Source organism: Pimephales promelas, chromosome 14, assembly GCF_988280905.1.
Source record: "Pimephales promelas chromosome 14, fPimPro1.hap1.1, whole genome shotgun sequence".
In the NCBI taxonomy this organism is placed as follows: Eukaryota; Metazoa; Chordata; class Actinopteri; order Cypriniformes; family Leuciscidae; genus Pimephales; species Pimephales promelas.
This window is the reverse complement of record NC_142782.1, coordinates 1,075,001-1,098,251: the sequence shown is the minus strand read 5'-3', so window position 1 is coordinate 1,098,251 and position 23,251 is coordinate 1,075,001. Positions and strand designations below refer to the sequence as shown.

Sequence of the window (23,251 nt, the reverse complement as noted above, 5' to 3'; positions counted from 1 at the left end):
GTGTGTGAGTGAGTGAGTAAGTGTGAGTGAGTGAGTATGTGTGTGTGAGTGAGTACGTGAGACAGTGAGTGAGTGAGTATGTGAGACAGTGTGTGAGTCAGTGAGTGAGTGAGTATGTGAGTGTGTGAGTGAGTATGTGAGACGGTGAGTGAGTGAGTGTGTGAGACAGTGAGTGAGTCTGTGAGTGAGTCTGTGAGTGAGTGTGAGTGAGTATGTGTGTGTGAGTGAGTAAGTGAGACAGTGAGTGAGTGAGTATGTGTGTGTGTGAGTGTGTGTGTGTGAGTGAGTACGTGAGACAGTGAGTGAGTGAGTGAGTACATGAGACAGTGTGTGTGTGTGTGAGTGAGTGAGTCAGTGAGTGAGTATGTGAGACGGTGAGTGAGTCTGTGAGTGAGACAGTGAGTGAGTCTGTGAGTGAGTGTGAGTGAGTGAGTGTGAGTGAGTATGTGTGTGTGAGTGAGTAAGTGAGACAGTGAGTGAGTGAGTGAGTACATGAGACAGTGTGTGTGTGAGTGAGTGAGTGAGTGAGTCAGTGAGTGAGTATGTGAGACGGTGAGTGAGTCTGTGAGTGAGACAGTGAGTGAGTCTGTGAGTGAGTGTGAGTGAGTGAGTGTGAGTGAGTATGTGTGTGTGAGTGAGTAAGTGAGACAGTGAGTGAGTGAGTGAGTACATGAGACAGTGTGTGTGTGAGTGAGTGAGTGAGTCAGTGAGTGAGTATGTGAGACGGTGTGTGAGTCTGTGAGTGAGACAGTGAGTGAGTCTGTGAGTGAGTGTGAGTGAGTATGTGTGTGTGAGTGAGTAAGTGAGACAGTGAGTGAGTGAGTGAGTGAGTACATGAGACAGTGTGTGTGTGAGTGAGTGAGTGAGTCAGTGAGTGAGTATGTGAGACAGTGAGTGAGTCTGTGAGTCTGTGAGTGAGTCTGTGAGTGAGTCTGTGAGTGAGTATGTGTGTGTGAGTGAGTAAGTGAGACAGTGAGTGAGTGAGTGAGTATGTGTGTGTGTGAGTGTGTGTGTGTGAGTGAGTGAGTACGTGAGACAGTGAGTGAGTGAGTGAGTGAGTACATGAGACAGTGTGTGTGTGAGTGAGTGAGTCAGTGAGCAAGTGTGAGTGTGTGAGTGAATGAGTATGTGTGTGTGAGCGAGTACGTGAGACAGTGTGTGAGTGAGTATGTGAGACAGTGAGTGAGTGAGTGAGTATGTGAGACAGTGAGTGAGTGAGTATGTGAGACAGTGAGTGAGTGAGTATGTGAGACAGTGTGTGAGTGAGTACGTGAGTATGTGAGACAGTGAGTGAGTCAGTGAATATGTGTGTGTGTGAGTGAGTAAGTGAGACAGTGAGTGAGTGAGTGAGTATGTGTGTGTGTGAGTGTGTGTGTGTGAGTGAGTACGTGAGACAGTGAGTGAGTGAGTGAGTGAGTCAGTGAGTGAGTATGTGAGACAGTGAGTGTGTGAGTGAGTGTGTGTGTGTGTGTGTGAGGGAGTACGTGAGACAGTGAGTGAGTGAGTATGTGAGACAGTGAGTGAGTGAGTGAGTGAGTGAGTATGTGAGACAGTGAGTGTGTGAGTGAGTACGTGAGACAGTGTGTGAGAGAGTGAGTGAGTGAGTATGTGAGATAGTGTGTGAGAGTGAGTGAGTATGTGAGTGTGTGAGTGAGTATGTGAGACAGTGTGTGAGACAGTGAGTGTGTGAGTGAGTGAGTGAGTGAGTATGTGAGTGAGTGTGAGTGAGTGAGTGTGAGTGAGTATGTGAGATAGTGTGTGAGAGTGAGTGAGTATGTGAGTGTGTGAGTGAGTATGTGAGACAGTGAGTGTGTGAGTGAGTGAGTGAGTGAGTCTGTGAGTGAGTGTGAGTGAGTGAGTGTGAGTGAGTGTGAGTGAGTATGTGTGTGTGTGAGTGAGTAAGTGAGACAGTGAGTGAGTGAGTGAGTACATGAGACAGTGTGTGTGTGAGTGAGTGAGTGAGTCAGTGAGTGAGTATGTGAGACAGTGAGTGAGTCTGTGAGTCTGTGAGTGAGTCTGTGAGTGAGTCTGTGAGTGAGTATGTGTGTGTGAGTGAGTAAGTGAGACAGTGAGTGAGTGAGTGAGTATGTGTGTGTGTGAGTGTGTGTGTGTGAGTGAGTGAGTACGTGAGACAGTGAGTGAGTGAGTGAGTGAGTACATGAGACAGTGTGTGTGTGAGTGAGTGAGTCAGTGAGCAAGTGTGAGTGTGTGAGTGAATGAGTATGTGTGTGTGAGCGAGTACGTGAGACAGTGTGTGAGTGAGTATGTGAGACAGTGAGTGAGTGAGTGAGTATGTGAGACAGTGAGTGAGTGAGTATGTGAGACAGTGAGTGAGTGAGTGAGTATGTGAGACAGTGTGTGAGTGTGTGAGTATGTGAGACAGTGAGTGAGTGAGTATGTGAGACAGTGAGTGAGTACGTGAGTATGTGAGACAGTGAGTGAGTCAGTGAGTATGTGTGTGTGTGAGTGAGTAAGTGAGACAGTGAGTGAGTGAGTGAGTATGTGTGTGTGTGAGTGTGTGTGTGTGAGTGAGTACGTGAGACAGTGAGTGAGTGAGTGAGTGAGTCAGTGAGTGAGTATGTGAGACAGTGAGTGTGTGAGTGAGTGTGTGTGTGTGTGTGAGGGAGTACGTGAGACAGTGAGTGAGTGAGTATGTGAGACAGTGAGTGAGTGAGTGAGTGAGTGAGTGAGTATGTGAGACAGTGAGTGTGTGAGTGAGTACGTGAGACAGTGTGTGAGAGAGTGAGTGAGTGAGTATGTGAGATAGTGTGTGAGAGTGAGTGAGTATGTGAGTGTGTGAGTGAGTATGTGAGACAGTGTGTGAGTGAGTGAGTGAGTGAGTGAGTGAGTATGTGAGACAGTGAGTGTGTGAGTGAGTGAGTGAGTGAGTATGTGAGACAGTGAGTGTGTGAGGGAGTACGTTAGACAGTGAGTGAGTATGTGAGTGAGTGAGTATGTGAGACAGTGAGTGAGTGAGTGAGTGAGTATGTGAGACAGTGAGTGTGTGAGTGAGTACGTGAGACAGTGTGTGAGAGAGTGAGTGAGTGAGTATGTGAGATAGTGTGTGAGAGTGAGTGAGTATGTGAGTGTGTGAGTGAGTATGTGAGACAGTGTGTGAGAGTGAGTGTGTGAGTGAGTGAGTCAGTGAGTGAGTGTGAGTGAGTACGTGAGATAGTGAGTGAGTGAGTATGTGAGTGTGTATGAGTGTGTGTGTGTGAGAGTGTTTTTGCCTCTTCATGATGACAAGAACTGAGACTTTTTTAAAAAGGAGCTGCAACCCTCAAGTTCTTCATTTATTTTATGATATCTACATTATAATATATACAAGGCCTGTCGTGATTATCGTTTGATTGTCTGATCATGGTTATTTGATCCAAACACAATTATTTGAAATGACCACGATAATTGTGCAGTTTAAAATTTAAATCACATTTTACCATTCAAATAATGCTAATTAATTAAGGGATGCACCGATATGAACATTTTGGCTGATACCGATAATGCTTTATATTTGAAAGCCGATAACCGATATATTGGCAGATAAATCTAAATCCAAATTTTTATATAATGTTTGAGAGTCTGATTACAAAACAAAAGTCTCACCAGTAAAACCCACATCCCAAACACACAATTATGATGTTCTGATGATAATGTTATGTAGCCGATATGACAGACTTGAACTGTATTTTCCTTTTCTGAAGTGATTCCAATCATATTTCAAGCAATTCAACACCATCATGATGACCAGTGCGCATCTGAAGCGTCTCGGCTTTAATGATAACTGATGACAATAACTTATAACAATAAAAAGAGCCGTTATCGGCCGATGCTGATATGGTGGCAGATATATCGTGTATCCCTGACACATATGCATTCATGTATGATATATCCAGTGTGAAGACAGATGTAAATATACATATACATGCATGTGTGTTTGTATTTATATATGCAAAATAATTATACACAGTACACACACGTATATTAAGTAAACATAAACTTTTATTTTGGATGTGATTAATCGTTGCCCAGCACTAAAATGAAATAAACACGGCTTTAAGTTCTTCAGGTATGTCTATCAGTGGTATTCAGGTCAGAAATATGAAACGAATGAAACGTAGAAGAGAGAAAGCCAACTCACCGTCATCAATGAGTGACGCTGATCTCTCTCTCTCCCGCTCTCTCTCCCGGTCCCGCTCTCGCTCGTGTGGTGAATCCGGGCTCGGTTCTCGAGGAAGATGAAGGCCCGTCTCGTAATCCAGGCCGATTCTTTCTGCATGTCTGCGCGCTTGCCGTAGGACGGAGCCGCCGGCCTCTCGCAGTCGCAGCGCTGCGCGGTAGAAGACCGTGTCTTTGGCGTTATACTTCAGACAGTTGTTGACGATCAACAGAAAGTCCGACTCGAAAGCTTCAAAGCTGAGATAGCGGTGCGACTCGACACACTTCCACATGGTCTGGAAATCCATCGGACGCTCGATGTGGTCCAGGTAATCTGGGACCTGGAGAACACACGCACACACAAGGTCATGTTTAAAGCATTCAGGGAACTACATAATGGATGCTAATTCTGCTATCAGTACAAAAACAGCTTCACATTAGGTAACGCTTAAAAGAGTAGTTCACTTTTAAATAAAAATGACTCCATGATTTACTTGCCCTCAAGCAATCCTTGGTGTGTGTGAATTTCTTCTTTCAGACAAATACAATTAGAGTAAAATATCCTGGCTCTTCCAAGCTTTATATTGGCAGTGAATGGCCATTTTTGTTTTCAAGTCCATAAAAGTCCATCTATCCATTCTAAAAGTGCATCTATCTACGATAAAAGTGCATCTAAAATCATAAAAGTGCATACATCTTCACAAAAGTGGATCTATCCATCATCAAAGTGCATCTAAAATCATAAAAGTGCATACATCTTCACAAAAGTGGATCTATCCATCATCAAAGTGCATCTATCCATGATAAAAGTGCATCTATCTTCATAAAAGTGGATCTATCCAATATAAAAGTGCATCTATCCATCATAAAAGTGCATCTATCCAATATAAAAGTGCATCTATCCATCATAAAAGTGCATCTATCCATCATAAAAGTGCATCTATCCATCATAAAAGTGCATCTATCCATCATAAAAGTGCATCTATCTTCATAAAAGTGCATCTATCCATCATAAAAGTGGATCTATCCATCATAAAAGTGCATCTATCTTCATAAAAGTGCATCTATCCATCATAAAAGTGCATCTATCCATCATAAAAGTGGATCAATCCATCATAAAAGTGCATCTATCCATCATAAAAGTGCATCTATCCATCATAAATGTGGATCTATCCATCATAAAAGTGCATCTATCCATCATAAAAGTGGATCTATCCAATATAAAAGTGCATCTATCCATCATAAAAGTGCATCTATCTTCATAAAAGTGCATCTATCCATCATAAAAGTGCATCTATCCATCATAAAAGTTCATCTATCTTCATAAAAGTGCATCTATCCATCATAAAAGTGCATCTATCCATCATAAAAGTTCATCTATCTTCATAAAAGTGCATCTATCCATCATAAAAGCGCATCTATCTATGATAAAAGTGCATCTGTCCATCATAAAGTGCATCCACACAGCTCTGGGGGGGTTAATAAAGGCCTTCTGAAGCAAAGTGATGCGTAATATTCATATTTAAAACTGCATCTAAAGCGCAGCTCATGCTGTCAGAGGTAGCGTAGTACGTCAGCTTGTATATCAGCAGTGCGAAGCATTACTCGCACAAGTTGTGCTTAGACTTAAGTCGGATCCGTATGTTTGTTTGGCTGAATAAGGATTTTTTTAAATATAACTCTGACTGTATTGGTCTGAAAGAAGAAAGGATGACTGGAGGGAGAGTAAAGCATGGGTTTGTATATTTACCTCACTCAAAGGCACAGGCTCAGTGAAGAAGTTACTGGAGTCTCTCTCCTGCAGTTGCTCTAGTGTGCTGCGCAACAACACCAGGAACGGGGTCAACTGCATCTCTAACGCCAACTCCTGCACCTTGAGCTGAACACACACACACACAGCATTACACACTTCATACTGTCTGAGGCTAAACACACTTCATATGTTTTTCAACGTCGTCCCTCACTGGTCACTATGAAATCAAAATTGACAATTGTTCTTGAAGTCAAGGTGATCATAGTTAACGAAAACACTAATAATAACTACAACTAAAACTGAAATAAAAATGAATAAAATCTATATAGACAATTATATATATATATATATATATATATATAAAAAAAAAAAGTTAAAATGCCCAACTTTACAGCAGAAAAAACATGTTTACGGCCTGGTGCAAAAAGTGTTTTTGGTCTATATAGATCATTTTGATTCATGACGACTGAGGGATCCTTTAAGTTCTGCATAATAAAGGGGCGTGGCCACTTGAGTGACAGGTGGATTGCCGCTGATGTCTGTTAGAGTCACGTCACCTCAGCTAATCCGCCTCGCTGCTCATGTTCTGTTATCACGTTGGGCTTCAAAAATGCTCTCCTGAAACGGGTGACGTCACGGACACTACGCACATATCTGTCTACGATTAAACCCATGTCTGCCAGAGCACTATGAGGTGCGGGAGTGGAGCCTCACAGTCTCTCTCTTGAGCTTCTCTCTCTTGCGGATGAGCTCCACCAGCAGTCGCGCTCGCTCCAGGTCGTGCCGGAGCCTCTGCCACGCTTTCAGCTGCTCCTTCAACACCGAGTGCTTCTCCTCACCGTCCCTCTGCGAGAACACACACACACACACACAATGTCATCCTTGTGTTTCTCCACAACAGACCAACATGGTCATGTCAGGGTATCCAAGCTTTAAGACCTGCACAAATAAATCCTTATACCATTTGGGTGGAAGAGCGTCTACGGCAACATCCAAATCATAATAAGGCGATTTAAACAACTTTCCAGTTCAAATGACAGGTTGACAGGTTTTTTCAGTTTCACAAGAGCTTCTTTTCAATCCACCCGCTGAAGTATAGCGGTTACCGGGGTTTGATATTAACTTTCATTCATCTGACAATTCGGCTAATACATTTTCAAGTTACCAGTCATTCAGAACTTCTACTAGCCAAAAACTTAGCAATTACCCGTTTAAAACCGGAATATTAGCAATAACCCATTCAAAACCGGAATATTAGCAATAACATGATCAAACCCGAAATATTAGCAATAACGCGTTCAAAACCAGAATATTAGCAATAACATGATCAAAACCGAAATATTAGCAATAACACGATCAAAACCGGAATATTAATAATTACCCGATCAAAACCGGAATATTAGCAATAACTTGTTCAAAACGGGAATATTAGTAATAACCTAATCACAACCGGAATATTAACAATAACCCGATCAAAACCGGAATATTAGCAATAACCCGATCAAAACCGAAATATTAGCAATAACCCGATCAAAACTGGAATATTAGCAATAAGCCGTTCAAAACCGGAATATTAGCAATAACCCGATCAAAACTGAAATATTAGCAAAAACCCGATCAAAACCGGAATATTAGCAATAACCCGATCAAAACTGAAATATTAGCAAAAACCCGATCAAAATCGGATTATTATCAAGAACCCGTTCAAAACCGGAATATTATAAATAATAGCAGATTTTGTGCTATATGCTGTTTTTAATATCACGAGTTGAGTATTTGCGCTAAATCCGGGCAGATTTGGCTTACACGAACTTCCCCAGCAAAGTGAGTAAACGTAAGTAACGCCAAACCAGCTCGTGATTTGACAGCGTTACCCGCCACACTTGGTTTTACCGCATGTGCCGGTTGTTCAATACTGGCGGTAACCCTGGTAAACCACAAAGCCACTGTGCTTTTTAAACGTTTGCATTAAATTCAAGTTACCAGCCATTTCAAGACTTGTAGCTTGATACAGGTTACTTGTAGATGCAACTGAACAGTGTCTGGAGGCTCGTGCACTGACCGTGGGTGTGAGCGGCTCGGCGTTGCGCTGGGACTGCAGGTGTGTCTGCAGACGCCGCAGGAGAGGAACACCGTTGCGACTCTGTCTCTTCAGCGTCCAGTAGCTGTGCAGTCTCTGCATGAACTGACTCTTCCTCTGCACCGACAGGTTACTGGTGATCTTACTCAGCCTAAACCAGGAGACACCACACACTCAACTCCATACCAGTGATCTTCAACAGAGGTCGACCCATAGATCGGTTGTGTCAAAACAAACTCCACGAGGCGTCGGTGATGGTTTTATTTGGCCTCTAGAGGCCGCTCTCGTACTGTATGACGACGGGACCCTTCTCAGACACTCTAGCTATGAATGCAACACGGAAAAACTAACGGTGCATGACAATTAATCGGCACAGATTGCTGGAACAATCGGTTATCAGTTATTTAATCAGTTAGCGGCCAGCGCGGCCTCAAATAACGTAGCATAAATGCGCAATTCATTGGACCATAATATTTCCTATCGAAATAAAATAAAAGTCCGCTTCTGACTAGGGCTGTCACTTTACGTTTGAAAATTGATTGCACAATTGATCGGACCAACCAACACAAGTTTCGAAAACGGAAATGGAATCGATTTTAACGGCCTTTTTTATTTATTTTATTTTTTACCAAAAGTGTGTTTTAGGTGGACAGATCAATACAGGACACAGAACATGTGGGATATTGGAGAATAACAACGTCTTTTCTGTTAACCAAATGCTTTTTAATATTTAATATTCGCTATTACGTCAATGCAAGTGAACAAGCGCGCCATTATTTGTTGTGTAGTGACGTGCGTGTGTGTGTGTGTGTGTTCAAGTAAACCAGAAATTAGCAGATTCTGCGATACGCTGTATTTAATATATCATGAGGATCAGGATGAGTTGCGTATTTGCGCTAAATCCACGCAGATTTGTCTTACACGAACTTCCCCAGCAAGGTGAGTAAACGTAGAATCGCCAGATTGGCTCGTGATTGGACAGCGTTTCCCGCCAAAGTTAATTTTACCCGTATTTGGCGAGTCGAGTGTGTTAATCTCAAGTCTCAGAAACATTTCTGACTTGTGCGTCTCAAGCGCCTCTTTACGCTCGTCCTAACGCCTGTTAGGTGTCCGTGGATTTGCCTGTATTTGGTGTTGAAAATGGAAACGTCTTTAGAGGGAAAATCGATTTTACCCTCGATTCAATGATCTCAGAAATCGAACAGGATTTTTTTAACAAGTGACAGCCCTCCTTCTGACACTTATCAGCCAAAGAGAAAAACTTTACAAATTCCAAATTTCACTAAATCTGTCGACAACTCACAAGTGATTTATGAATAAATAATTTGTTTAAAAACAGCAAATCTCCTGCGTACTTGTGTGGAGGAATACACGGCACCGACACCACCGGTGCGGCCGCTCTCCTCTCCGCCAGGATCTTTCTGGCCCTCTTCATCTTCAGTCGAGATTTAGCTTTAGCTCTCTTCGCTCGCTCCGAGCTCCATCCCTTCCCATCCTCCTCTCCGCCCACCTCATCCTCCTCTTCCTCGGCCTCCCCCTCGCTGGGGGAGGAGCCTGCGCTGGCCCCGCCCGCACCCGTGCTGGCCCCGCCCACACCTGCCAGCGGCCGGGCCGATCCTGGCGGTGTGTGAATGTCACAGTACGCGGTTTTGCGCACGCTAAAGGACGTCCCGTTGGCGCCGGTCTCGCGCACGGGCTCCATCTTCATGTAGAGGCCGGCCTGTTGCGCGCAGGTCACGTGGAAGGCGGTGTAGCAGTTCGCTTTGTGGCACTGGATGCAGGCGCCGGAGCCGCGCTGTTTGCAGATGTAGCATGTTAGCTTCCAGCGCGCGGGAGGGATGTGCTCGATACTGTCAATGGGCTCCAGGAACACTGTATTAGCAAAACACACCTGGAAGGATAAGCGGGCTATTGTCATTCAAAATCATCACTGTGAACAGAGCGCACCTGAAGAAAATTATACATTATTTATCAGATATCAGACAAAAACCATAACATTAAAAATGAACATATCGTCGCTGTCCGATGAAAACCGCGTATGTCCATTTTGCCGATTTTGAGCGTTGTGTTCGGATCTTTACTAGGTGTAAACGCAATCTGGTTGTTGAAACCACATATGTAGGCCTATATTTTACTCCTCCAAAAAATGCTACAAAAAAAATAAATAAACGAGTGAGAGCGTGTTATAGGCTATATGACACGTTATAGTCAGATATGACGGCGCTACTGCGACACGCATCACCGCAGATGAGCAGCTGAGCGTCAAAACTGAAAGTAAGTCACAGACGCAATAATCCTCACAATCATCTCACACACACAATCATCTTCAAGTAGCCTAAAGAAAGTGATCTGACCAGGGCAGGCTGTTGCCGAGCTCTTATTGATGCATGTCTTTGATTTTGAAAGTAGCTGATGATAAAATGCAGCTCATATCTGTAATAAAATGGATCTCATATCCGACAAAATTACGGTAAGATTGTGTAAATAAAGTGTCAAGCATCGCCATGTCAGTGTATGATTCATCGTCTCTTCATAGTTTGCAAGAGAGAGACATTTAATAAACTGAGCGTAGCCTATTCATCTGTCAATATGAAACGCGATTTGGTCATTGTAATTAATGATCGGAAGAACGCGTATCGACCACCGTTACAATACAATATGCACGTATGTCCATTTAAACTCGATTTTGGGTCAAATATGGATTATTTCATGACACTGGCAAGAATATGGTTACATTTAAAGATGTTGTGCCAAGCATGACAACGCTGCGTTCAGCTGCTTTTGAAATTACATGTTTTTTTCACTTCCTGAAAAGTAACCGTTTTGGACATCGGGCAGCGACGATATGTTGGCCGATACCGATATTGCACTGAAAGGCAATATATTTTCAAATAGTTGTATCTCAGCCAAATATTTAATCAGCTTTCAGATAATGTATAAATCTCAATTTTAAAAAAAGTATTGACCCTTGTGACTGGTTTTGTGATCTAGGGTCACAAATAGCATATGTGCCGATACCGATATGGTTGGCGATATTAGCATTGAAAGGCTCATCTCAGGAATGTGTGTGTGTGTGTCTCACCTCCGGGATCCAGAGCGCACACACCACGTGAGCCCAGCGCGCGTCGTCGGTCTGCTTAAAGGCGCCGCCCTTATTAGGGCAGAGCGCGCAGTCGACGGCTCGCGAGGGCGACTGCAGGCAGCGGCGGCACAGCCACTGGCCCTCGGGGATGTAGGGCACGCCGTAACACTCCTGGTGCACCGCCAGGTTACACATGTCACAGAACAGGATCACGTTACTGTTCTGACACTCGCCGTCGTTGCAGATGCAGCACACGGCGTCCTCGTCGATCAGAGAGCTGGGGTCGCCCTGCAGGAGAGACAGAGAGACCTGCTAGTGTTGTGGAGTGGACATGTCATTTTTTTAGCAATCAAAAGGCATGTCTAATTAATTGAAATCATGTATTATGAACATTTAAGAAAAATATTTATATATACGGAAAAAAAAATGGTGGTAATGCTGGTAATAAAATGAAGACAAAACACAAACACAATCGGGTTTTGATCGGGTTATTGCTAATATTACGGTTTTGATCGGGTTATTGCTAATATTACGGTTTTGATCGGGTTATTGCTAACATTTCGGTTTTGATCGGGTTATTGCTAATATTACGGTTTTGATCGGGTTATTGCTAATATTACGGTTTTGATCGGGTTATTGCTAACATTTCGTTTTTGATCGGGTTATTGCTAATATTACGGTTTTGATCGGGTTATTGCTAACATTCCGGTTTTGATCGGGTTATTGCTAACATTTCGGTTTTGATCGGGTTATTGCTAATATTACGGTTTTGATCGGGTTATTGCTAACATTACGGTTTTGATCGGGTTATTGCTAACATTTCGGTTTTGATCGGGTTATTGCTAATATTACGGTTTTGATCGGGTTATTGCTAATATTCTGGTTTTGATCGGGTTATTGCTAATATTACGGTTTTGATCGGGTTATTGCTAACATTTCGGTTTTGATCGGGTTATTGCTAACATTCCGGTTTTGATCGGGTTATTGCTAATATTACGGTTTTGATCGGGTTATTGCTAACATTTTTGTTTTGATCGGGTTATTGCAAAAACACAAATTTGCTAATTTATCATAAACTAACTAAATAACACGCTGCAGAATGAGCTTTATTGTTAAAATTAAAACATGGATTATTCTTTAAATGAGAACTCCGGCGAACAATGAACCTTTGGTCTAATAAAACATCGGTACATAGTCAATCGTTCTCTGAGATTTGTTTTCATGATAATCGAATGTAAAGAGTTGTATCTCTAAAAATTGTTTAGCGTATAATGCTAGTAATGGGGGCATTGACTAAGTAAAAAGAAATCGCTAGTTTATACCACTAACAAGGCTCAAAATAGCACATTCACATTCGATTATCATGAAAACAAAACTCAGAGAACGATTGACTAGGTACCGATGTTTTATTAGACCAAAGGTTCATTGTTCGCCGGAGTTCTCCTTTAAATTCACTCTTGTTTAAAAAAAAATCATAATTTATTTGGATTAGTGTTCGTGCATTATTACATTAGGACAAATCTAAATTCTACTGAACCACAGTAATATATTTCCGTCAAGTTAAACCGAACTTTTATTTTGACGGGTTGCCTCAAAGACCTTTTGAGTTTCTGTGTATTTATGATGGTTTCTCAAATGAAGCGGTTAAATAATCACAAAGTGACTTTCAGAGTGGATCTAGAGCCTGGAGAGGAAGTTCAATCTTCAGTGTGTGTGTGTGTGTGTGTGTGTGTGTGATAAATGAAACTGTGCGTCGGCTGCACCATTCATTCACACGGAACAAGGCAAGCAGGATTCGTATTTAAATAGTCTTTGTGGTTTAATATTCACACACTCTAGTCTACATCGTGATTTGAGTTCAAGTGTACTGAACCGCTTTCGTTTTATTCCTCGAAAATATACAGCAAATTCCTTTTTTATGACTTGATTTCGTCAGCATTTTAGGGGGGGCGGGCCGTCACCCTAAACCAATGGTAGGGGAAACACTGTCAAGGATGGCTTGAGGGAGATTAAAGCATTGGGTGAATTTAATTTTTGGGAGAAATATTTCCTTTAAATTTGTTTTGCACAAATCAGTTGTTCCACAAGGTCATGGCTTATTTTATATAAAATATATATTTTATAAAATATTTTTTACTCTAAAATTTCTATAAAATCAAAGCCATACATACAAGCCATACAAGTTATGTTCCAAATTTGAAGTTGATATCACAAAAATTGAAGTTCCCATGAGATTTTGTTTAGGCGTAGTACCAAAAACAGCCACCGGGTGCCATTGAATTCCATTGAATTTAGTTGTATACATTCTGCCTTAACAAATTAATACATTTCTGTCCAAATATCAATTCTGTCACGAAATTTGGAACCTTGAGACTCTGACCTTTCTGACAATATCAGTTTTGTCAAGATTAGAAAAGGTTTTGATCATAAATTATGAAATATAATGATGCCCAAAAGGGGAGGAGCCTGATAAAATAAGTACCGTTTCTATGGTAACGCAACTTTCAATTATAAAACAGTTTTCACACGATGAATTCTGAGTTTATAAGCTTTCAAATGATACCTAATTTATGATAACTACTAAAATATGTGATATAATAAAAAAAGGCGATAAAAAATAATATTATATTTTAGAGGATAATAAATATAAATATTATCATTTTTAGAGGATAATATTGTACTATAATTTTTTATTGAAAAATACTATATTATATGTTTATTATGAACTTTTAGCATAAAAACAGAAGTTTCAATGATTAAAAGTGGGTTCATCAACTTTTTGTGACAAAGGTCAAAACTCCTGTTATGATGCACACTTTTTTAGGTGCACTCTTGTCATAAATTCATCAATTACTCTTCCTACATAATTTTTTAACACAAAACAGGGGTAGAATATCTATTTAGAAGTCTTAGACCTTTCCAACAATATATAATTTGTCATAATTAGATTAGGATTTAATAGAAATATAGTGAAGTAAAGTTAGGCGTCCTGGTACCGGGACGGTGACAGTTAAGGGGTTAAAGAATACAAAGACATTTTTATCAGTCATAACTTCCGTGGGAAAATAGCAAAGACACTGGAAACCTTTTAGACCTGCACAATTTTGTTATGATTATTTCCATAAATAGAATGAGACTTATTACAAACAGTTTCTTTGCATTGATCTTGGTTGTATTGTCGGAAATGCGTTTGTTTACGTGTTCGTCCGCCACCACCGAAAACCATTCCTGAGTTATGATGTATATCATTATCAAGAAAAAAAACATTACATGGTTATATCGCCCAAACCTAACATGATATTTGTCAATAAGCAAGTGTGTTAAGAAATCATGATCTCAACATTGGCCAAAACGACTGCAATTGTGATTTTTGCCATAATCGAAAAGCGATAATGTCATAAAAATCTGCTCCATTAGTATGCCACGAAAAAATACTGTCATTATAACGCTTTGATAGTACACATAAAACAAAGCTCTTTCACACAGCCTCCAATTTAAACATTATTAACACTGTCCTGTTGTTGTCCGATTAAAGTAGGTTTAACTTTATACATTTTCTGGTGCCTTCACTATGCTAATTGTTATTGTTGATACGTTAAAAACACTGATCTCCTGGTCCGTTAGTGTGGCTCAAGTTCCTCTTTCAGTGTGTGTTTGTGGGTTTATCAGCTGTTTTGTGGTAAAATTGTTCATCTGAAGGCTCTCCTCAACACACATGACGTGAAGAATCATCCCAACGCTATGTTAAAGCTTCCTACTTCTGTTTTTGAGTCTCTTACATTAGGTTTACAATCCTTTCTTTTCTCTCAGTATCTGTGTTTCCATCACTGATGTGCAATATATGTCGATAAAAAACTATTGCGTTGCCATTAACCGAATGTTATGCACCTAAAACGTCATTTTTTTTTTACTCTTGCGATAAGTCGTTCTAATAATAACGGTAACGGATGCTAGTAGTTGCCCGTATATCGCAGCCAACGCACTAGCCCTTATTCAAGCCAAGCTTTATTGTCATTGTTCTGTATACAAATGTGATGTATTTTTGCTGCCTGTCTTGCCCAGGTCTCCCTTGCAAAAGAGATTTTTAATCTCAATGGGTTTTTACCTGGTTAAATAAAATAAAAAATAAAATACATGTATACAGCAGAACGAAATTTCATTAGTGTCATCATTAACCCTAATATTTACATAAACCCCGCCCCCGGAACACGATTTATAGATTATCATAACAGAATATGCTAATCAATGAGTAGAAGATAGTTGACTCCACTATCCAATCAGAGATCACTTCACAAATAGTCTCTCCATCTTTGTCCGACTCCGGTTTGAAGAAAAGGCTAAACGTTTTTGAAATTCACACAGACGCGCAAGCTCTTGAAGCTCCACCCCTTCTGCCGGGAGCTTATTTGCATTTAAAGGGATGCACACAAAAACGGCGTGTTTTTGCTCACCCTCAAAGAGTGACCATTTTAATAGGGGTGGGAGAAAAAAAATCGATTTATCTCTCTCCAACGATTCTGAGTTTATTTTTTAACCAGATTTTCAATAACGCTACGTTTGCTTTAGAAACACCTGTATTCTGCTTTACTTCCAATTCCTCACATAGGCCTACAAACAGCACTCGAACCTTCCGTAAAATAATCTTTCATAAAGTTACGAGCGAATTACGAGGACATTCACAGGCTTCATTGCACGCGCACTTTGTTTGATGTTACACTTGAAGTGTGTGGACTCGCCCGTCGGTATTTTCTAGAGCCAGACCGATATATCGGCAGGCCGATATTATCGGCCGATATTAGGCATTTTCTAAAATATCGGTATCGGCAGTTATAATGGCCGATAAATGAATATTTCAAAAATAAAATAAAAACGGACGAATCACGCTTCAACCATGTCATGAGTGTTGTCAAAAAGTGCAGGTAAAGGGATAAGCAAGCTGACATTGTAATTATGAGGTAGCTTATAACTATAAGGCAATGTAGGGACTAATTATTATTTTATTTATCAGAACTTTAACATATTTTGATGTTCTTGTGTTCTGTTGAGACAATAGAAATCATACTATTTTAGTTAAAACTCATAAATAACTACAAATAACTAATGTTAGGGAAATCTGTTAATGTTTTGTTGTGCATTTCTGAAATAAGAATAATAATATCGGCCGATATATCGGAATATCGGATTTTAAAACCAACAAATATTTGTATCGGTATCGCCCTTCAAAATCCTTTATCGGTCTGGCTCTAGTATTTTCCTTACGAATGCTCTACGAAGTCATCATTTATGTGGTCTGAAATGCAGTGGCCTTATATATTTAAAATATGAACCTCAATAACGGAAGACTGCTTTCAGTTTCACATCCTCACGCGCGCTTTGTTTGTGTCGACTGCTCGCGCATGCAGCTGTGCGTCTCCGCGGCTTAATGTACTTGTGCAAAATTAACGTAAACACAGCCAGTTATGTCTCGAGGGATTAAACGGACAGGACAAACCACATTACTTCTTATATTTCAAAAGAGATGCCGTATGTCGTAGAGTAAAGATGAAGAAAATTCACTCACAGTTCTTGAATGGAAAACGTTTAGATAATCTATAGGCTACTGAAAGCACATGTTTCTATGCTCCTCCTTATTATTTGCTACTTGCTTGAATGTTTTGAAGTTACATTAGTTTAAAATTCTTAACATACAACTGTTTTAATTATTTTGTAGAAAATGTGTAATTATTTAATTATATAAACTAATGAATTAATAAGGGGGAGGGGATATAAAGAATCGTTCTGGAATCGAATCGTGACTCCTAGAATCGGATCGTGAGGTGACCAAACATTCCCACCCCTACATTTTAACATGCTATAAAAAAATATCTGTGGGGTATTGTGACATAAAACGTCACAAACACACTCTAGGTGCATCAGACTTATTTATTTATTCATTCTAGGACCCCTTTAGGCATCTGGACTGTTTGCCGGTAAAGCGCTGCTGTAAATCTCACCTTGTTGTGGCTCTCAAAGTAAGACTCCTTCTCCAGTCGGTCCATCAGATACTCGAACACTTCCTGAAGGATGGGCGGCACCCCATCAGTGCGGCGCCGGTCGTTCATGATGTCCAGCCAGATGTAGTCTTCCTCGTCTATATCGTACTCCACCTCTTCATCCAGCTCCTCGGCGGACTTATCAATGTACCTAGAGGACGAGGAGCGTCAGGGTTTACAACAAACTGAGTGAAATATGACGCTATTTATCCAGCTAAAACTAACTTTATCCTAAACACTCTCTGTTTCTGTAATCTCCTGTCATCACTGTAAAGCTGCTGTGAATCCATCTTGTTAAATAATTAGAAGAATCTCAAAGGGCAGTAAATGATAAAACTATTTACAAACCAATGTGTTTATAATCATGACAACACAATAAAATAATGCAAATATCAAGCGGCATGACAAAAGCCGTGCCGTGATCGACAGCGCTCTCGGCTCGCTTTGCTTATTAAACACTCACACTTTGAATAAAAGCTGAATATCTCATGCTACAAGCCACACGCTGCAAAGTTTCTGGATTGACAACCGTAATTAAATGCGGGATTGGATCGGAAAATGCGATGATTGACAGTGATGTAACCATAGCAACGGTTGGGACAAATAAATCTGATGTCAGAATAAAATCATGCACTCTAATAGACCTGCCACTTGCTCTATAATGTGTTTTTGTTCTGCTGAGACGCATCATTTTCATATTTTTGATGCAAATATGATTTTAAAAAGACTGTCGATACTCGATACCAATAGTTTTCCGACTAATGCTGTAAACTAGATAATATTTGGTACATTAGAGATTAAAATTAATACTATTAAACTATATATTTCAGCTGCTATTTATTTTTCAACACGATATATCATATTGGTTTCGACAGATATATGTTTATTTGTTCGATAATAACATTTGTCAGATATATTAAAGCCAAATGGACATTTTATTAGTTTTATTTGGTCGCATATGCGAGTGATTTACTCACTGAAATAGTATTGGCATCACTTCAAAAAGGGAAAATACCAATATAGTCATATCAGCTACATAACATTATAATGAGAACATATCATTGATTGTGTGCATGAGACGTTGTTTTAATGGTGAGATTTTTAAGGTAAAATAAAATGATATGAGAAGATGGAAGAAAAAAAGGGTAAAGTAAAATGGACAGAATTAGAAAGCTGAGACCAAACCCTTATTTGCACACGATTATTATTATCTGGGGACCTCGTGTGATTTAGAAATCACCCGCATGCTGCTAAACATCCCATCCATCGCCCGATCGCAACCAAACCAATCTAGGACAATTCTCCGGACTCCAGATCAATAATTAATTATCCAAAAAAAACTGCATTTGGATGGCTAACGGGGTCATTTAGAAAATGGGCGTGGCAAAACACAGTGGAAAGCCTATAAATCCTAAGTGAAAATTCAGAACTTCATAAAAATCGGTGAGCATATGTGTCATAACATTCTGAAAAAGCATGCGAAATGTTATGGAGATCGGACTATAGGTGGCGCTATAACTGTTAAAAGGCTTTCTTCTATGGTAAATTGCCTGTATTGGCTGTAAATTGACTTTTCTATCCATGATGTCAATGGTTAAAGCTTGCTAAAGTCTGCTTAAAAGCCTTTAATGCTTGCCTTGAACCCCGCTAAATGCTGCTCGCAGCTTTAACATAGACATTTATACAGCCCTAAATTCAACAAGACTTTCACACACAGTATGAGTTCGACACATTTGCCCCGCCCCCTTTTGACTGACAGATTGGCTGTGTTCAAACAATCGGCCAATGGCTGATAGTGAAGATAATTGAGGTGAGGTGATTAGCCACCTCAAAATCCTTTATCGGTCGGGCTCTAGTGTTTGAGCTGTACCTGTAGTAAGACATGGGTCGGAGGGGCGCGTCGGGCCGGTCCTGGTCCAGCTCTCGAAACACCACCTCGGGCAGCTTGACGGGCGGGTTCACGTGATGATGATGGGACGAGTCCTTCTTCTTCTCTTTACTCTTGTGCTTCCCCGTCTTCGGCGTGCCTTTCTCCCCGTTGGCCCCGTCTAACCGGTCCTTCCCGATTCCCCCGGCCTCGCCGCCGTTACACGGGCCCGTTCCCGACACCGGAGCCTCCTCGGCACCACTGTCCTCCTCCGAAACCACGTCCAGGTTATCGAAGATGCTGATCCGGTGGACCCGGCCGCGGATCTCCAGCTCCACCATGCGCTGGGCCTCGGCGTAGGTCATGGTTTCTCGGACGGGCGAGTCGGAGCGATCGGTCGGGCTTCCCGGTGTCGGCGTCGGCCCCGTGACCCCGGAGCCGGTGCTGGAGTCGGGCCCGTCGGCACAGCCGGGCAGGGAGGAGCGCGGCGGGCGACCCTTGCGCTTCTTCTGAGGGCTGGCCTGCGGCGGAGGCGGGTTCTCGTGGTCATAGTGGTACAGGTGGTACTCGATGCCGCTGTAGCTCTTGTAGACCTTGCGGCAGGTTTCCACCGGGCACTCGTACGGGGGTTTGGTCGCACGCAGGTTGTGGCAGAACGTCTTGACGTCGAAGTCCAGTCCCATGCCGTCGATGCACACCGCAGCGTCACGACTTACATCTGTGAGACACACACATCAAACTTCATTATCTTCATCCTTCCCTCACACTTTCTAACACATCTTTGACCCGAAAATGAGCCGAAGCCCTAAATTATACTTTTTTTTGTCTTGAAAACTTATTTTATTTCATTTTGAGAATATTTTTTTCTCATTTTTTTTTAATGCAATTGCTTTTTACTAGAATTAGTATCTTGTGGTCAATTTAAATATTTATTAGATAATCATCAGAGTAAACTAATTGTGTGGAAATGTTTGTAACTGGGTGCATTTATATATATATATATATTTATTTTTTTTATGTGATGGGATTTGTTTATGTCTGTGTGTTGTAACTTTGATGTAAAATGTAAACTAAGCTGCTTATCTTGGCCAGGACACTCCCGAAAAAGAGATTTTAATCTCAGTGAGTCTTCTTTCCTGGTAAAATAAAGGTAATTAAATTTTAGATTTCAAAAAAAAAAATGTATGTGATTTACCTTTAAATTACTAGATCGATCAATAAGTAAGCAATGAGGTACTCGAGGCTGTGCTGTATGGTGAATAATAACGTCTGAAGGGCGTTGTTAGGCACGACGCGAGCTGAGTAACCCCTACAGCACAGCCTCGAGTACCTCATTGCTTTTATAAAACGGCTGCCACACAATATTAAACTAAAAAAAAGTTTATTAGTGCAACTTTCTTGAAGTAAAGTCACTAAAAGCCTTCCTTCCGCTAGAAAAAATAGTCCCTGAGCGTGAACAGCAAAAACGTTTAAGTTCCAGTGTGTAAAATGCATGAAAGCTCAAATAAAAACAACGACATAGAACCGCAGTGTTGCGCTGTGATCAGTAGACCCGTTGGGTGAAGCGGTCATAGCCGTGTTTTATCGTGAATAAAGCACAGCTCTTGACCAATCAGAATCAAGGATTCGAACTAACTGTTTTTTATAAACAATAAATAAATAGTAATGTATGCACATTCCACAAATTCTTTTTTTAACTTAAATTCAAAATTAAATTCAAAATAACTCAGTTTCATGCATAACCTTTTTCAGGGTTCAGCTCAAAATAAATTGAAATTGAATTGGTCCGACTTACATCTGCACTCAAAAAATTAATTTTGCCTCTTGTTCAATTGAATTAGGCTAATTAAAATAAGCTAAAGTAACATGATTTTTTAATATGTTGTCACAACTTAATTTAATTATGTGGCTCGCATCTGTGAGGACCACAAAAACAGCTCAATTACTTCATTATCCTCATCCTTCCCTCGCACTTTGTAACACATCTTTAACCCGAAAATGAACCGAAGTCTTAAAATTATACCTTTTTTTTGTCTTGAAAACTTATTTTATTTTATTTTGATCATATTTTTTTCTAATTTTTTAATGCAATTGCTTTTTTAATATGATTTGATTTACCTTTAAATTACTAGATTTGATCAATAAACAATAAATAAATAGATAGTAATTTATGCACATTCCTCAAATTCTTTTTTAACTTAAATTAAAAATTAAATTAAAAATAACTCGAAGCCCTAAAATTATACTGTTTTTTTTTGTTCCAGAAAACTTATTTCATTTCATTTTGATGATATTTTTTTGTCTGATTTTCTCTGTTCTGCAGCTTTCAGCAGAAACTCAGCTTGAAGCTCTTTCTCGTTTTAGGTGTGTGTTTACCAGCATTCACACTGAACCCCAAGTGTGTGTAACCTCTGACACTCCGACACGCAACTCTATTCTGTTATCAGTCACAACAACCCTCAAAAACGTGACTCGCATATGTGAACAAATTTCACGAGAAGTGACTAAAAAATGGCGAGGCCATTTTCGAATGATAAATCATCATGGTGAACAGTGCGCATCTGAAGGAAATAATCCATTATTTATCTGCTTTAATATATCAGACAAATGTTCTTATGGGACTGATAACATTAAAAAATGAACATATATCGTGCATCCCTAAAAAATTGTCCTTTTGATCCCAGCTTGGCTATTTAAATGCACTGAAACATGATTTTTTGAAGTCAAAACAAAGATTTTTGGAGTCTCACAAGAACATTAATTTGGTTACACCTTATTTTAAGGTGTCACTGTTACGGTGTAATTATATATGCAAATACTGAGTACAAGTAGGGTGGGATTAGGATTTGGTTAAGGGTTAAATGTATGTAATTATGCATAATTTACTGATATTATTAACATGTTACACGTCACTGTAAAATAAAGTGTTATAGAACATTCAATAATTCAATGTGTTCCTTGGCAATTCTGTGTACTTCCTTAAATTTACAAGTAATTTCTGAGTGAAGATGGTTTCTGCAGGGACACACCAGCCTTGACTGACTGAGGTGTATCACTGTAACATGCTTTTCCCTCCATTATGGATCTGTTGATTTCTGCAGCGTTACACATGAACACAAATGATGTTACAGTGACTGGTTTAATCTGTTTACTACAAAAAAACATGCACTGGAATTCAAACATGAAGCTTTATGGGGGGAGAAATGGCATTATACTGTGGTACTAAATTATTACCATAGTCATATACAATGTATTTACATGATACTCTAAAAAAACTTTAAATACTCAAATAATTTACCATGGTAACGTTACACAGGTTCAAACACATGGTATCTCCACGGTAGTTTTCTTAGTGGCTGACTGTATGCAAACCCGCCTTTACTTTGCAAACGTGCCAAATATACAAACACTAGCATGTGAAATATGAGTTAATATGATCATTTTACTCACAATCGGATCTCTAACAGGTGAAAGTGTTTTGTCGTAAACACTTAACGTTACTACTCCAGAGTCCACGGCGGATATTACGCTCCCTCCGAGAATGAGGATTGACACTGAGATGAGTTTAATTCACAACAGAAGAGTTGAAGCAGAATTACTAGATCCTTTATGAATTCTGATCATCACACACAGAATAACACCAGGAACTGAAGCTAACGAACAAAGGGGCTAACGCGCGATCCGCATCCGCACATTCACCGATCCTCCACACTGCAACCGGAGTTTTTAAAAGTATTTTGGCGACAGTATTTCTAATTCGTAACATACAGTCAGTCAACGCAGATATTTGATAAAATCCGACCAGAACTCTCCATATGTCCTTGATTATTTTTATGCTTCTCTCTATACTGACGAATCAGCCGTCGGTAGTCACGCGGGTGGCTGCCCCGCTGCGTCTGTACATTTAGAATGCGAAGAGAAAAACAAATAATGCTGTATTAGTGTTATTTTAGCTGTAATATTTGGATTGTTTATATAGAATAAAGCATATCGGCTGTAATTCATGAGCATTACAGCGGTGCGAATATGAGTGGATTGGGTGTGTGAACGCTTCGCATCAGATATTTGAATGTGTCGCATGAGCGCAGTGGCCGGTCCTGGCCTGCAGAGGGCGCTGCCTTACCTACATCAATCACTGCATATTAACAAATAAACATGTTTACTGCTGTTTACTTAAAGGGATAGTTCCCCCAAAAATGAAAATGCTGCCCAATCTACAGGTTTAGAATAAACTTGAGGGTCAGGGTTAATTTTTGGGTGATCTTTCCTTTTAAAATGTCGA

General features: G+C 40.3%; 1 protein-coding gene across 1 annotated transcript in view; it reads right to left on the bottom strand.

The window, feature by feature from the left end:
- brpf1 (bromodomain and PHD finger containing, 1) overlaps window positions 1–22,996 on the bottom strand; it is a 36,077-nt gene extending 13,081 nt beyond the window's left edge. The window contains exons 1-9 of the mRNA XM_039674820.2: window positions 22,420–22,996; window positions 18,973–19,687; window positions 17,064–17,253; window positions 11,071–11,358; window positions 9,344–9,879; window positions 7,971–8,139; window positions 6,623–6,754; window positions 5,906–6,034; window positions 4,139–4,496 (exon numbers count right to left, since the gene is read on the bottom strand). Coding sequence (XP_039530754.2) covers window positions 4,139–4,496; window positions 5,906–6,034; window positions 6,623–6,754; window positions 7,971–8,139; window positions 9,344–9,879; window positions 11,071–11,358; window positions 17,064–17,253; window positions 18,973–19,652 — 2,482 coding nt within the window. The 5' untranslated portion in view covers window positions 19,653–19,687; window positions 22,420–22,996. The remainder of the gene's footprint in view (window positions 1–4,138; window positions 4,497–5,905; window positions 6,035–6,622; window positions 6,755–7,970; window positions 8,140–9,343; window positions 9,880–11,070; window positions 11,359–17,063; window positions 17,254–18,972; window positions 19,688–22,419) is intronic.
- Window positions 22,997–23,251: the final 255 nt, after the last annotated feature.